Source organism: Acanthopagrus latus, chromosome 13 (assembly GCF_904848185.1).
Source record: "Acanthopagrus latus isolate v.2019 chromosome 13, fAcaLat1.1, whole genome shotgun sequence".
NCBI classification, from domain to species: Eukaryota; Metazoa; Chordata; class Actinopteri; order Spariformes; family Sparidae; genus Acanthopagrus; species Acanthopagrus latus.
In genome coordinates, this window is record NC_051051.1 from 3,221,572 (window position 1) to 3,235,419 (window position 13,848).

General features: G+C 43.8%; 5 protein-coding genes across 5 annotated transcripts; 4 read left to right on the forward strand and 1 right to left on the reverse strand.

Moving 5' to 3' along the window:
- Nucleotides 1–2,053: 2,053 nt before the first annotated feature.
- On the forward strand, nt 2,054–3,345 carry cldnb (claudin b). Its single transcript, XM_037119766.1, has one exon. It carries the CDS (start codon nt 2,362–2,364, stop codon nt 3,004–3,006), a length of 645 nt encoding a protein of 214 aa, XP_036975661.1. The 5' UTR covers nt 2,054–2,361; the 3' UTR covers nt 3,007–3,345.
- A 1,072-nt stretch (nt 3,346–4,417) lies between these two features.
- Nucleotides 4,418–6,098, forward strand: LOC119031349 (claudin-4). Its single transcript, XM_037119767.1, has one exon. The coding sequence runs from the start codon at nt 4,418–4,420 to the stop codon at nt 5,051–5,053; it is 636 nt and encodes a 211-aa protein (XP_036975662.1). The 3' UTR covers nt 5,054–6,098.
- Nucleotides 6,099–7,585: 1,487 nt separating this feature from the next.
- On the reverse strand, nt 7,586–9,512 carry zgc:112437 (uncharacterized protein LOC550468 homolog). The gene has a single exon (XM_037119769.1). The coding sequence runs from the start codon at nt 8,569–8,571 to the stop codon at nt 7,939–7,941; it is 633 nt and encodes a 210-aa protein (XP_036975664.1). The 5' UTR covers nt 8,572–9,512; the 3' UTR covers nt 7,586–7,938.
- Nucleotides 9,513–9,651: 139 nt separating this feature from the next.
- On the forward strand, nt 9,652–10,454 carry LOC119031346 (claudin-like protein ZF-A89). Its single transcript, XM_037119764.1, has one exon. The coding sequence runs from the start codon at nt 9,662–9,664 to the stop codon at nt 10,319–10,321; it is 660 nt and encodes a 219-aa protein (XP_036975659.1). The 5' UTR covers nt 9,652–9,661; the 3' UTR covers nt 10,322–10,454.
- Nucleotides 10,455–11,023: 569 nt separating this feature from the next.
- Nucleotides 11,024–13,800, forward strand: LOC119031353 (claudin-4-like). The gene has a single exon (XM_037119773.1). The coding sequence runs from the start codon at nt 12,062–12,064 to the stop codon at nt 12,617–12,619; it is 558 nt and encodes a 185-aa protein (XP_036975668.1). The 5' UTR covers nt 11,024–12,061; the 3' UTR covers nt 12,620–13,800.
- Nucleotides 13,801–13,848: the final 48 nt, after the last annotated feature.

Genomic DNA, 13,848 nt, shown 5'->3' on the forward strand with positions numbered 1-13,848 from the left:
GAGATGTCTCTGAACCAATCACCTGCCTTCATTTCAAAGAAAGACGGGGATTTCCTCTGGCAGCGTTTGTTGGTCACTGGTCAGTGGGAATGTTGCTCTATAAGCGGACTCCCAGTTACTGAGTAATAAGTCCTTTGAAAGACTTTGGGAGCTTTGAATTTAGTGGCTGCTCAGAGATTTATGGATGCATTCAAACTTAAAAGCCCCTTTGAACAGCGGGTGATGCCACACTTTCACAACCGCACAGACATCCGTCTTTCCCTCTTTGTGCGAGGAAAAGCTCCACAGCAGAGCAAACAAACCGCTGCGTCCCGAGCTCAAACTGAACTGCATGAAAGTTTTTTTTTCCCCCTCTGAATCAGACTTGAACCAAAGTGACTCTTCCAGGGAATTCAGGGCAGGTTGTTGCACAAATGTGTACTCCACCAAACACACAAACACACACACACACACACACAGTTAAGTGACAGAAAGTGGAAGCTGCTGCCTCCCTTTGGGCAGAGCGGAGAACAGCACACAGAACTTCAGAGATTACAACATTTAGACGTAGACAGAATCCAGACCTGTCAAACACGTTGTTTATCACAGCACTTACACTCACACTGACCCCTCTTTGGTTTCCCCCTCGCCTCCCTCCCAGTCTGCTCACATCAGTTTCGCATAAATATCAAACGCGAGCTTTTTTCCTGTGATCTTCTCTGAACAAAAACTCTTGTATGTTCACACTTACAATCGGCCTTCAGTCTGATTCACGGAACTCAAGCAGGCCGATCATAACATGACGACCTCGTCTTCCACATTTCTCTGTGTAAATGTGATTCTGCACATGCACACCATGAATTAAACTGTAGAGAGCGTACATGTGGAGTGTGGAAGATCCAACATAAAGCTGAAAATAACTACACTGCAGCACATAAATGATACTAAAAAACAGACTGTTTAATAATATTCTGATTTTTAGGTGTGAGAGTTTGCTCAATTTTATGTTTTTTCTGTTATTTTAAAGCTACATGCTGATCAATCATCCAGTGTCACATACAGTCGGGCATCAACTGACACCTACTTTCACTGTTGATTGATCTATGGATTATTTTTATAGTTGTTTGGTCTATAAAATGACAGAAAAGCCCAAAATTACGTTTTGTTTTGTCCACAACTCGAAGACAGTTTAGGTTTGTGTCAGCAGACCAGGGTGGGAGTGTCAGACGGGCAGAGCAGAGCAGCTTGTGGAGGGCTTTGCGGGTGATAATAAGGAGTTTGAAGTGGATACGCTGGGGGATGGGGAGCCAGCGGAGGTGAGGCGACGGGGGTGACGTGGTCACGGGTGAGGGAGTGTGTGACAACACAGGACTACACTGTAGTTTCTTAAGTGTTTTGGATGGTGAACTGCCGATGAGACTATTCCAGTATTCCAGTCTTGGACCAGCCCAGTCTTTTTTTTATTCCGTCTGTCTGATTTTGTTTCCACCAAAACATCTTTTCTTCCAACACAGAATCTGCTCACAGAATGTTTTTTCATTCTTACCGTCATGTGTAAAAGAAAGTTTATGGTTTTGGTTAAATGGTAAACACCGTCTTTCCTCAATTCCTCATTTTGTTGCCTAAACTGGTCAACAGGTGGTTTTTCGTCTGTGAGAGTCTTTGACGAAGGTAATTATAACTATATCCTATATATATGGGCCTCTGTTCTGACTCCAGCAGCATGTCATCCACGGCTTGTGAAGGTGTAATGCAGTGAAATCGCTGAGCACAAGACCATATTTGGTCACTGCGAAGTTTTTCAGGTATTGTCATTCAATACAGACTGACTCACCTCTCGCTCATGACGTCACACCAACCTCCAGCTGCTTCAGGTGAATCCGTGGTGGTGGTGGTGGTGGTGGTGGTGGTGGTGGTGGTGGTGGGGGGGGGGGGGGGAGTGGAGAGGTGAGATGAACAAAAAAAAAAAAACCTTAATCTGTCACTAACATCTTATATCATGTAAATGTGGAGTGTGTTTTAATGATTGTGGTGCTACATGCAAAGCAGTCTCACACATCTCCTTGTTGTGTCTCCTTGTCCGTGTTACATGGACGGCTGGGGGAGGGTAAACAGGTTATGCAGACTTTGGGGTTGGACCGGAAGAGCAGAGACTCCTCCCCTTATTTAAAGGCTATCATATGTACCTGCTCTCCTCCGAATCCTCATTCAGCAAACTCACCCGACGAACTAAGGACCTGCCTCCATCACAGAGGAAGACAAACAACACACAGGCCTACGTCACTGCAAGGGAGGAATTGCAACACACAGAGCGAGAGGTCTTTCAAGTCACTTTGAAAGGAAGGAAGAAGTTACATTTGACGAGATAATCCGCCGTCCACCATGGTGTCTGCCGGGTTACAAATGCTGGGCGCAGCTCTGGGCATCCTGGGCTGGATTGGTGCCATCATTGTGTGCGCCCTTCCCATGTGGAAGGTCTCTGCTTTCATCGGCAGCAACATCGTCACCTCGCAGACCTCCTGGGAGGGCATCTGGATGAGCTGCGTGGTGCAGAGCACAGGCCAGATGCAGTGTAAGGTCTACGACTCCATGCTGGCCCTCAGCTCGGACCTCCAGGCCGCCCGGGCCCTCACCATCGTTGCCATCATCGTGGGCGTCATGGCCATCCTGCTGTCTGTAGCCGGGGGGCAATGCACCAACTGCGTGGAGGATCCATCGTCCAAGATCAAGGTGGGCATCGCAGCTGGAGTCATGTTCATCGTGGCTGGAGTCCTCTGCCTCATCCCCGTCTGCTGGACCGCCCACACCATCATCCAAGACTTCTACAGCCCGCTGTTGATCAGCGCCCAGAAGAGAGAGCTGGGCGCCGCGCTCTACATCGGCTGGGGAGCAGGTGCCTTGATGCTGATCGGAGGGGGGATCCTCTGCTGCAACTGCCCTCCTAAAGATGAGGGCCCCTACACTGCAAGATACAAAGCTGCCCGATCTGAAGCCTCAGCACCAGCGTCCGGGAAAGACTACGTCTGAGTCAGATCTATGAACCAGTAACTGGCTTCCACAACGATTACTGGGACAGATGAACTGGTGCTACTGGGTTGTGAGTGTTGAAATCAGGATGTCGCTCGAGCAGAAAGTATTCCTGAGTGTTTGGAATGAAACCACACCCACAGAGGAAAATTCTGTTTTATCTGTTAACACTGTTTCATGTATTGTTTATATGAATATTAGTCTTTTCTAAGTGTTTTCCAGGCAGTTTGTTCTATAGTCTCTGTTTTAATTTGAATATGCTGTATGTGGGTTATGGAACATGTGTGTGAGATTCATGATGTGCCGGTTGAACTGTAAATAAATATTTTGTCTAACAAATCCGAGACGACTTGTGCTTTGCTTTTTATCTCCTCATGCATTCACGCAGAATCAACGTGACACATTCAGTGGTCATTAAATGAAACAAAACAAATTCTTACATCTGTTCTTAGTGTATTTCTTTGGTATTAAAGTTACATTTTACACATTTAGTGATGCATATGTGTCTATTCACCACCTTTTAACCAAAACAAGTCTAGCTTTAACAGCACTCGAGAAGCAGCTATTGTCTTGTGTTCTTGTCAATCAGGTTTAGGTGTGTCAGGAAAAAAGAGGCTCACCAGCAGGAAACTGGTTTTGGTCAAACTGTGAGCCTCCAGGTAAAGGTATTTGTGCTTTACACTGTATTTAGTACTGTAGTACACCTGACTCTACCTGACTCACAGGACCCTTTTTTCAGTTGTTGACAGAGTAAATATAAAAAAAAAAGCCACAAAGTTGTCAGATCCCTTTGCTTTAATCCTTTTGCTATAATTAAAAAAACATTAATTGCACACGCAATCTAGAATAAATCACTTTCAGATGAGATTTGATTGAACTCTGAATTAATAAAAGCAATTCAAGGGTTAAATCTCTGTTGTTGGAATGAAGGTTGAATAAAGAAACTTTGCTAACTTCCTGCTCAGTTGACCCAAACTCTGAAGTGTGTGTTTGCTCAAGGTTTGACCTGTGTGTGTGTGTGTGTGTGTGTGTGTGTGTGAGCACAGGTGGGATACAGATCTGGAGCCATTGTTCCCATTCTAGAAACCTTGCTGGAAGCAACAAAGCTTGTATGTGAGGGAACAATGAACAGAGAGCGAGAACAACAGTTGTGGGTTTTGGGTCTCAGGTTTCCCCCCTTTTGTCTGGGAGCACAGAAACTCCACCCTGAGAGCTGGAACCACAATGGGAGGCAGGTTTGTTCTCACAGTGGGACTTTGGAGAGCAACAGAGCAACAGCGAACACTTCCTCAAGCAGGTGTGAGTGGAGTGGAGTAGGTTTTTAGCGTGATAATCTGCGAGACGTGGACCTTTCTGAAAGAGCGATCTTCACTTTCTCCTGGTGTGAAGTTGAGGCTGCAGTGGCGTGACCATGGCTTCTCAGGGCCTCCAGATCATGGGTGTGCTGCTGGCCTTCATCGGCTGGCTGGGCTCCATCATCACCTGCGCTATGCCCATGTGGAGAGTCACCGCTTTCGTCGGGGCGAACATCGTCACAGCCCAGGTGATCTGGGAGGGCCTGTGGATGACCTGCGTGGTCCAGAGCACGGGCCAGATGCAGTGCAAGGTCTACGACTCAATGCTGGCCCTGCCTCAGGACCTGCAGGCCGCCAGAGCGATGGTGATCATCTCCGTCATCGTCGGGGTGTTTGGCGTCCTCATGGCCGTGGTTGGAGGGAAGTGCACCAACTGCATGGGGGACGAAGTGGCCAAAGCCAAAGCGTGCATCGTGTCCGGGGTGATCTTCATCATCGCCGCCTTGCTGATCCTGATCCCGGTGTCGTGGTCAGCTCACGCAGTCATCAGGGACTTTTACAACCCCATGGTGATCGCGGCTCAGAGGAGGGAGCTCGGGGCTGCGCTCTACATCGGCTGGGGCTCCGCTGGGCTGCTGCTGCTGGGAGGAGGCCTGCTCTGCAACAACTGCCCCCCGAAAGACAGCAGACCTTACACACCGGCCAAGTTCGCACCTGCAAGAACCGCAACCTCAAACGTGGACTATGTGTGAATGTGGGTAATGCAGTACAAGATAACGTTGTTAAAGTTGCATAAGAAAGTCTGTTTATTAAAAAAATGTTGCAAAAAAAGTAAGAATTCTGTGTATTTGGTTGACTGGGAACAAAACAAGACTTCTTTTAAACTCAGTAAACAATGTGGAGAATCTTTAATGAACATTTAAACTTATTTTTAGGCTTACTGTCAGGACTAATGTGAGAACTGAATACATAATGTCTTCATTACATTTTAAAAGGTGTAAGAAACTTTTTAATTCAAATTCTTTTTTTTTTTTTTTGAAAGTTTGGATCATAATGAGGACATTCTTGTGGATAAATCTCACAGGAAACGTGCATGTTGACCACATGAAGACATATTCACAGAGCATCCTCTGTCTGCTGGACAAAATAAACCTGATCTTGCATCAGAAAACTGCAACAACCACAGAGCTTATTGAACAATGGCGTCAGGTGTCAGGAGGAAGAAAACACTGAAATTGTCCCAGAGAAGCCTAAAAAACTGTTGATTTGAGTTCCAAAAAAAGATCAAATCTGGTCAGATTTCATCCAAATATTTGTTTTAAACAAACTTCCTGCTGTTAATACATTTTCTACTGTGGTTAATTGTACACTGGGAGTTTCAGTTTACTTAAAAAAATCTGGAAACTGATCACAGTAGGATTACAAGGTAAAGCAGACTATTAAATTTAAGTTGTGAGAACTTAACCTAAAATTGTTCACACACAATTTTACAGTTTGCGGTTGTTCTCAGTTGTTTCTGTTTTTCTCTGCTGTAATCGTTATGAATTGAATATAACGTGAAGAATCCATAAAATATGTCTCTTTGTCCGTTTATTCAGTGATAGAACGAGGTTGTGAATCAGGTAGAGATCTTTGCTCAGATGAAGCAATTTAGATGAATGCAGATTATTCAGAATCAACTGTGTTTGCTTTTTAAATTCACCTCTCTGAAGATATAATGATCACTGCTGGGCTTCTTCCTCCCCTCTCATGTTCACTGTGCACCTGCAGAAACAGAAGTGATACTGAACTCGTGATGAGGCGTTCAGGAATTCAGGGGAGTCGACTCTCTGGGAATTTACTGTATCTGGTTGAGATGTTAGCCGTGCTGTAATCAAGCACACGTATATTAAGTTGTAATTTACAGTTTCTGTCTTGTGTGAAATGGACGTCACCGCCCCGAGACAACAGTGCTCTGTGTTTGCTCGGATTCATGTTGCTAAGAAACTGTTTTATATCTCCAAAGAATGGATATTTACACTTTGTCCAGTGAGCGCACATCTGCCAAGTCCTGTCAGGGCTGATATATCCCAAAGCTCTTTAATGGTTTACTTTTTGTTTACAGACATTTTCAGTTGAAACCAGTCTGACAAGAAAAACAATGTGTCACTGTAGTTTTTCACTTGTGTGTCTGTTTCCATTTTGGCCATTTGGTTGAAACCAGGCTGGTGGTGGAGGATCTTTTACTGAATTGAAAGAACCAGAACCACAATCTGAAAGAAGTGAGAAATGAGAAATGAGAAAAAGCTGGTGTTTTATTTTTTGGATTATTCACACCAGTGCAACATTTTGCTGTTTTTATTTAATCATAGTGGAGCTAAATTCAAATAATTAATATTGTGAAGTCAAGTAGATTTTATTTCTATAGCCCAGTGGTTCTCAATTAAGAGGGGAATCAAAAAATCCTTCCATTATTGCAGAATGTGTGATTACATACACTTTCTGCAATAAAACATCTAATAGCAAAATCTTACAGGGGTAACTTTGTTCGCCTGATTATAGTTAAAGCATAAAATTTAACAACACATAACTTATTAGCGTGTTTTGTGTGTAAAATTTTAATATCTAAAGTAACCAGTGACTGAAATGTGCAATTTTTCCCTCTGAAATGCAAAAACAGTTCTTGAGGGAAATGTTAAAGACGTCTCTGTACTGTCTACTGAAGTTAGCCACGGCCCGTCCTCCAAGTTTCTGACCACCAGCTGCACATCCGTCTGAGCTAATTAGCTAACGGCAGCAGTTAGCGGTAACTACATCATTTTTTTAATGTAAATTATTAACTGGGGTTTTACAGTAGATATCTTTAAGGGCTGTGTTTGGGATTTTAGTTACACCTTGAGACAGAAATCTCCACTTTAGTAGCAAAAGAAATGCCAAACCTTCCAGTCTGATTACTATTTATATTCTGAAGGTGTGTTCATGTATCATTCATAACATTTTAAAGCAAAAGATGTTTTTTTTTATTTTTCTTTTTAAATTGGGTATTTTCTGATATATAATTTTGGACCTTTTGCATGTTAATAATATGACTGGCTTTATCTCATGTTCAAATTTCTGTTCAGGTAATCTATTTGAATTGGTGCGTTTCCATCTGGATAATGCCTCATTTCAAGAAATCTCCAAAACTTGTGCTACAAAAATTGTCCAAATGTAAAACATCAGCTGGTTCATTGTGATATCTATGAGTTAAAAATGTTACGCTGCCGTGTACCTTGTAATGTTCTGCCAGTTCAGTACAAACAATGTTGAAATATAACATATGTTTATTGTCTGAATGAAAAACAAAAATGAAAAAGTAAATGAAAAAATAAGTTGACAAATGACAAACACATGAGATATTTTGAAGTGCTTATGTCGCAAAACATCGGGAGAGTCTCGTCAGAAGTAGTTAATACTGCAAATATAACACAAAACAATGTTAATCAAACCACTATCCTAACATGGCACATACCTTAGAGTCTCTTCAGAAACAAAAGGCCACAGTGTGTTAGTCAAAAAAACGTTAGTCACAATGCAAATCACAACTTGATAAGCGACGGGTTTGAGCTGTATGCAAAGTCAGGTGCTTTTCAAAGGCTCCTTGATGAAACGCAGCAACTCAGACAAATTCCTTCCCGGGTGTTGTGGATTTTGGCGCCGAGTACTTGGCTCCGTTGTAGCGGTCTCCTCCTGACGGGCACTGACAGCAGAGCAGAGCGCCGCCGATCAGCAGCAGTCCTGACGCCCCCCAGCCCATGTACAGACACGCACCCAGCTCCCTCCTCTGGGCGTCTGGGACCAGGGGGTTGTAGAAGTCCTTGATGATCGTGTTAGCAGGCAGAGACACGGTCACCAGACACAAAGCCCCGCTCAGGATGAAGAAAACACCAGCGGAGATGGCCACCCTGGCTTTTGCCACCTTGTCCCCAATGCAGGTGGTGCATTTCCCCCCGACCACAGAGAGCAGCAGGCCGAACAGAGAGAACAGGATGGCGATGACCACCATGGCTCGGGCCGCCTGGAGGTCCGGAGGCAGGGCCAGCAGGGAGTCGTAGACCTTGCACTGCATCTGGCCTGTGCTCTGCACCACACAGGTCATCCACAGTCCTTCCCAGATGGTCTGAGCCACCACGATGTTGTTCCCGATGAAAGCAGAGACCTTCCACAGGGGCAGCATGCAGATCAATATGTTTCCAATCCATCCAAGCACCGCCAGCCCGACGCCCAGAACCTGCAGCCCTAAAGATGCCATTGCTGTTTGCTGGTGCTGCTTCTCGTTCTTACTCGGTCCGGGGCTGCTGACTAAAAACTCTCCCACTGTGGCCAAGTTTTATATGACCTGCAGATGCCCCGGGTAGCCCCCTCCTCTGGGTGGGTTCTGGCTTCACTGCTCAGATATAAACATCCATCACGCTGCCTTTGAGTTCAGGGCTGTTTCTCTCCTACAAAGAGGCCCTCTGGTGCCCCAGCAGAGCTCCGAGAAATAAAAGAAGCTCAAACACTTTGGTTCAGTGAAAAAAAACCTGCCACAGCAAGTGTCTGAGAATGTAACCTCAGGAATGAACCAGTGTGATGTAGAGAATTAACTCAGTGTAAGGTTGGTACATCCAAGTCTTTTGAAAATCATACATGTCAAACAATAATGGACTCATAAAACCTTTTTTGGTTGAGTTGAGGAAAATAAACAGGAATAAAGGAAGATTACAAAATCGGCATGATTCTGATCTGATCTGATCTTATAGCTCAGTATCTCTCAGAATATCCTTCACATTTGGTCTTTGTTTTTCATTTTAATACGGATGTTTGTCACATGCACAACAGCCTCAGTGCAACAGCTCAGCTGACTAATCACAGCAGCTGGAATCACTCTGCTTGATTGCTGTGCTGCTCACACAACATGAAATAAGGCGACACACAGACAGTCACCAAAACTCCCATTCATGGACTTTACAGACACTTTGAAAATGTTAAACAGGGACTAATTCTAACTGCTGTTACATATGTGAGCTATGCAGTGAAAATAAACATTGTGTCATTTCTCCATGGCACAAATCGAGAGAGAAAAAAATAAGGAATGATACAAGAATGATAAACTGAAATGAAAAGAACACAGACACAATAGCAGAAGAAACATTGCGTGATGATTGTGATTTGCAAAGAAAGAAAGATGATATTAAAGGATATTTCAGAAAAATAAATAAAAGAAAAACCTGAAGCAAATCATTTGTTATGTGGACAGAATCCTGAGTGACCACAGGTGTTTTCACTCTGAGAAACAGCCAATCAGAAGAAACCGCCACCTTCATGTGGATACAAAAGCTGCAGGTGTGAAACAGATCTCTATGTTACTGCTGCAACCTGAGACAAATATGGCTTCTGCAGGTCTTCAGATCCTCGGCATCTTCCTGGCAACCATCGGCTTTCTGGGAGACATCATCATCTGCGCCCTGCCCATGTGGAAGGTCTCTGCTTTCATCGGGAACAACATCGTCACGGCGCAGATCTTCTGGGAGGGCCTGTGGATGAACTGTGTGAAGCAGAGCACTGGACAGATGCAGTGCAAGGTCTACGACTCCATGCTGGCTCTGCCCCGTGACCTGCAGGCCGCCCGCGCCCTGGTTGTCATCTCCATTCTGATCGCCCTCATGGGAATCCTGCTCGCTGTGGCAGGTGGAAAGTGCACCAACTGTATTGAAGATGAGGAGTCTAAGAGCAAGGTGGCCATCGCTGCGGGGGTGTTCTTCATCGTCGGTGGCATCCTGTGCATGATCCCCGTGTCCTGGTCTGCTCACGAGGTCATCAGGAACTTCTACAGCCCCATCATGGTGGACGCTCAGAGGAGGGAGCTCGGCGCGTCGCTGTTCATCGGTTGGGGATCTGCAGGACTGCTGCTCATTGGAGGAGCTCTTCTCTGCTGTCAGTGCGAGCAGCGTAAGGACAGCAGGTACTCTGTCAAATATTCTGCCCCTCGCTCTGCAGCCAGCGGAGGAGCATACGTTTAAAACGCCTGCAAATACTGAAGGTCTACAACCTCTCTCGCTCCAGGAGGCTTCCCTGAATTTTTATTTTCTTCAGTGGTCTTAATTTAAAGGTTTTTACTGATTTATTTTAATAAATGAAACTTCCATTTAATCACCAGGTTCTCCTGTTTTTGTGTGGTGGGTGTATTCAGTGGAGACAAAGGTCAGAATTAAACCTAGTTGGTATTAGTGCCTCGAATCCAGTTTCAGAGTTTACCACTAAGTGCCAACATTCATTTAGCTTGTCAAGAATCATTTTTGGCTGCTCAGAGGCCAAATTCTGTCCATGTTAATGTGAAATGCTACTTAAAACAATTACATTACAGCAGCTCTTTGAGATATTTGGGTCTAAATGAACAGTCTCCATATTTTTAAAGTGTCCTTGTAAACTGGCATGCACGCTTCAAAGATCCTGCATTTTGAGCCAAAAAGCAGTTTGTCCCATTGTGTAAGAATACCGCCACAAGATTTTGAAAGTAGCGTGATCATCTAAAAGTAAATGCTGAAGAAAAATGCATTTAATTGTTTAACCACTAAATGCTTGCTCAGTACAAAAGTTCCTTTCAGTGTGTTTTTTGTGGTATGTTTCAATATTCCTGAAGGTGCACTATGCTATAAACAAAGACAGACAAATAACAGTTTGCAAGAACTAAGGTCAGACTGCAGGTGTTTAAGGACTTTATTTCCAGTTCTCTCTGTGGGACCTCCGGTATCATTGTTTGACCCAGATTATCTGGCAATGTGAAGGGTTTCCAAATGAAATCCTGAACTTTCCAAACGGGTAACTGAGAGCCATGTTTCATTTAAATGTGCAAACATTTGAGAGAAATGGGCTTTGAGTTTTGGTGAGCAATCAGGAGCCACAGATCAAATATAATTTGTGTAAGTTGTGTGTCTCATCACTGCTGGTGCCTATATTACCAACAATGCAAGTTGGCCAAAGAGTTACATCACTGGAAGCATTTATCTTATTGGGTGCAGCTCTGGGAGCCACAAAGGGCTTCATATTCCCTCTTTCACACTTTAAAAGTAGAGTTGGTGCAGTTACCCTTTTACAAAACTTTACAGCATTCATGATTTGGGCAGGAACTAGTTCTGATTCATCTACAATATATTTCCTAACCAGGATAACACTTAATATCTTCTTGCTTACTACCTTGGCAGTATAATAATCCCTCCATCGTCTTAAACTGAATCACACTGAACAGGAATTAACCAATTGTGATATATGGTAGGCTGAGTTTGTACAACTCCCTATTTCTCCCCAAAGCTCTAAGTTACTGGTATAATACTACAAAACATCTTTTTTTCTGAAAGTGTCCCTAAAGGTTTTTTACATTCATACTGTATAAGATGTCTTGTAAGTTTTAAAGTTAACTTCCGTTAAGTCTGAGGAGCTGTGTGTAAGCCTTAAAATGGGACCAAAGCCTCATGTTTCGGGCCACAAAGCAGAGTTTCATACAACGTTGCTCCTCCTACTTATTCAAAGTGAGCAGGAATCAGGACAAGCAGGAAACCTGACCCACAGTCTAGCGAGTCTCCTCCCTGTTTCTCTCCTTTCACACACCTGCAAGAGCAAAATCATTCAGCGAAACACAACCAGCAGCGGTCACAGAACAGTGAAAGTAAAAATGATTTTCGGCTCAACTGAAGGTAGATTTTGTTGCTGTCGTTGACTTTGTAAACACCTGCCTCGGATTTGCTTTTTTTTTGGTTGCTAAAATGCAGACCCAACTCGTGGGTGTGTGTTTGGCAATCGTCGGCTTTCTCGGCACCATCCTTATCTGCGGACTGCCCATGTGGAAGGTGACGGCCTTCATCGGAGCAAACATCATCACAGCTCAGGTCTTCTGGGAGGGTTTGTGGATGAACTGTGTGATCCAGAGCACGGGCCACTCACAGTGCAAAGCCTACGACTCCATTCTGGCTCTACCACAGGAGCTGCAGGCGTCCAGGGCTCTGATCTGTGTCTCCATCGCTGTCAGCGTGGTGGCCATCGGGCTGACTGTGGTCGGGGCCCGCTGCACCAACTTCTTCCGTGACGACTCGCTGACCAAAACTAATATTGGCCTGGCTGGTGGCGTGGTGTTTATATTAGCAGGGCTCCTGTGTGTGATTCCTGTCAGCTGGTCGGCTCACAGCATCATCACGGGTTTCTACAACCCCCTGGCCACCCAGGAGAGGAGGGGAGAGCTCGGGGCTTCCATATATGTGGGCTGGGCGTCTGGAGCTCTGCTCATCATTGGAGGAGGGATTTTGTGTGGCACCTCCAGATGCTGAAGATGAGAAGAGGAGGCTTCATGTAGCTGGAAACATACAGATGTGAAGGACTTTCTTTGTTTTAGCCTTTGATTAAAGCTCCTTTTTAAGCTTTAGCTAACTGCACTGTTATGTCATTTTACAATAAATTAGCTCCAAATCTGTGTAAAATATAAAAATCTGTAGCACAATGAAGTATAGACCTGTAGTGTTTACTGTTTTCTTTAAAGTGAAGGATTTAAAAATGAAGTCTGGTGGAGAATGTGATGCTGCATAATTGTCAACTGAGAAAAGATGTTTAATGTAAAGATCTGAGTTTATATTTTAGTTTTAATATGCACTAACTTCAAATGCAGGAATAATCAGTTTTTAAAGGAGACATATTGTGCTCCTTTTCAGATTCATAATTCTATTTTGAGTTCACACTAGAAGATGTTTACATGCTGTAATGCTCAAAAGTACACATCAGTTTTCTCAAACCGTCCCGTGATGCAGCTCTGTGATCCCCGTCTGTCTGAAACACTCTGTTTTACCTCCTGTCTCTTTAAGGCCCCGCCCCCTGATTACCCAGTCTGCTCTGATTGGTCAGCTCACACGTGCCTGAGCCAGCACCGTTAACAGCATCAGAGCAGCTGTGCTAAAACTATTCTTACGTGCCAAACAAGCTGCGAGACATTAATTATGCAAATGTGTGACATGGTGACGTAGTGTGATGTCACAAAGTCACACGAATTAAAGGTGGAGCTACTGATGAAGCGTTTCAGGAGCAGCGTTTTCTGTGAGAGAGGTGTGGACTTTGGGTGTCTGAAAGCTGATGTAAAGAAAAGAAAAAAAAGCATATTAACTATCCTGTAAGACCTTTAAAGACCACGAGTGTCTGATTTATCCATATTCTTACACAGTATTGTTTTTAGTGCCAGTGTGTTGAGGAAACGTCTCGCTGTTTGTAGCATGAATTTAAAAAACAACACTGAAAAAAAATCTGCAAAAAAAAAAGCTATTATTCCTCTTTATGACACAAAAGTTGTGAAAACAATGATTGTTGAGGTTGAAAGATGTCAGTTCATCTCGTTCTCTCCTCAAAATTCAGCGAATGAACAAAATGTTTGTGTTGTTCAGTTGTTCTTTGTTGTGTCAATTTGAGGAAACAATGTTTGTATTTTTGTATCTTTACAAGCCAATAAATTCACTTTGTATATTTGTATTTTTGTGCAGAAAGTTTCTCACACTTTATTTTCTAAAACAACTTG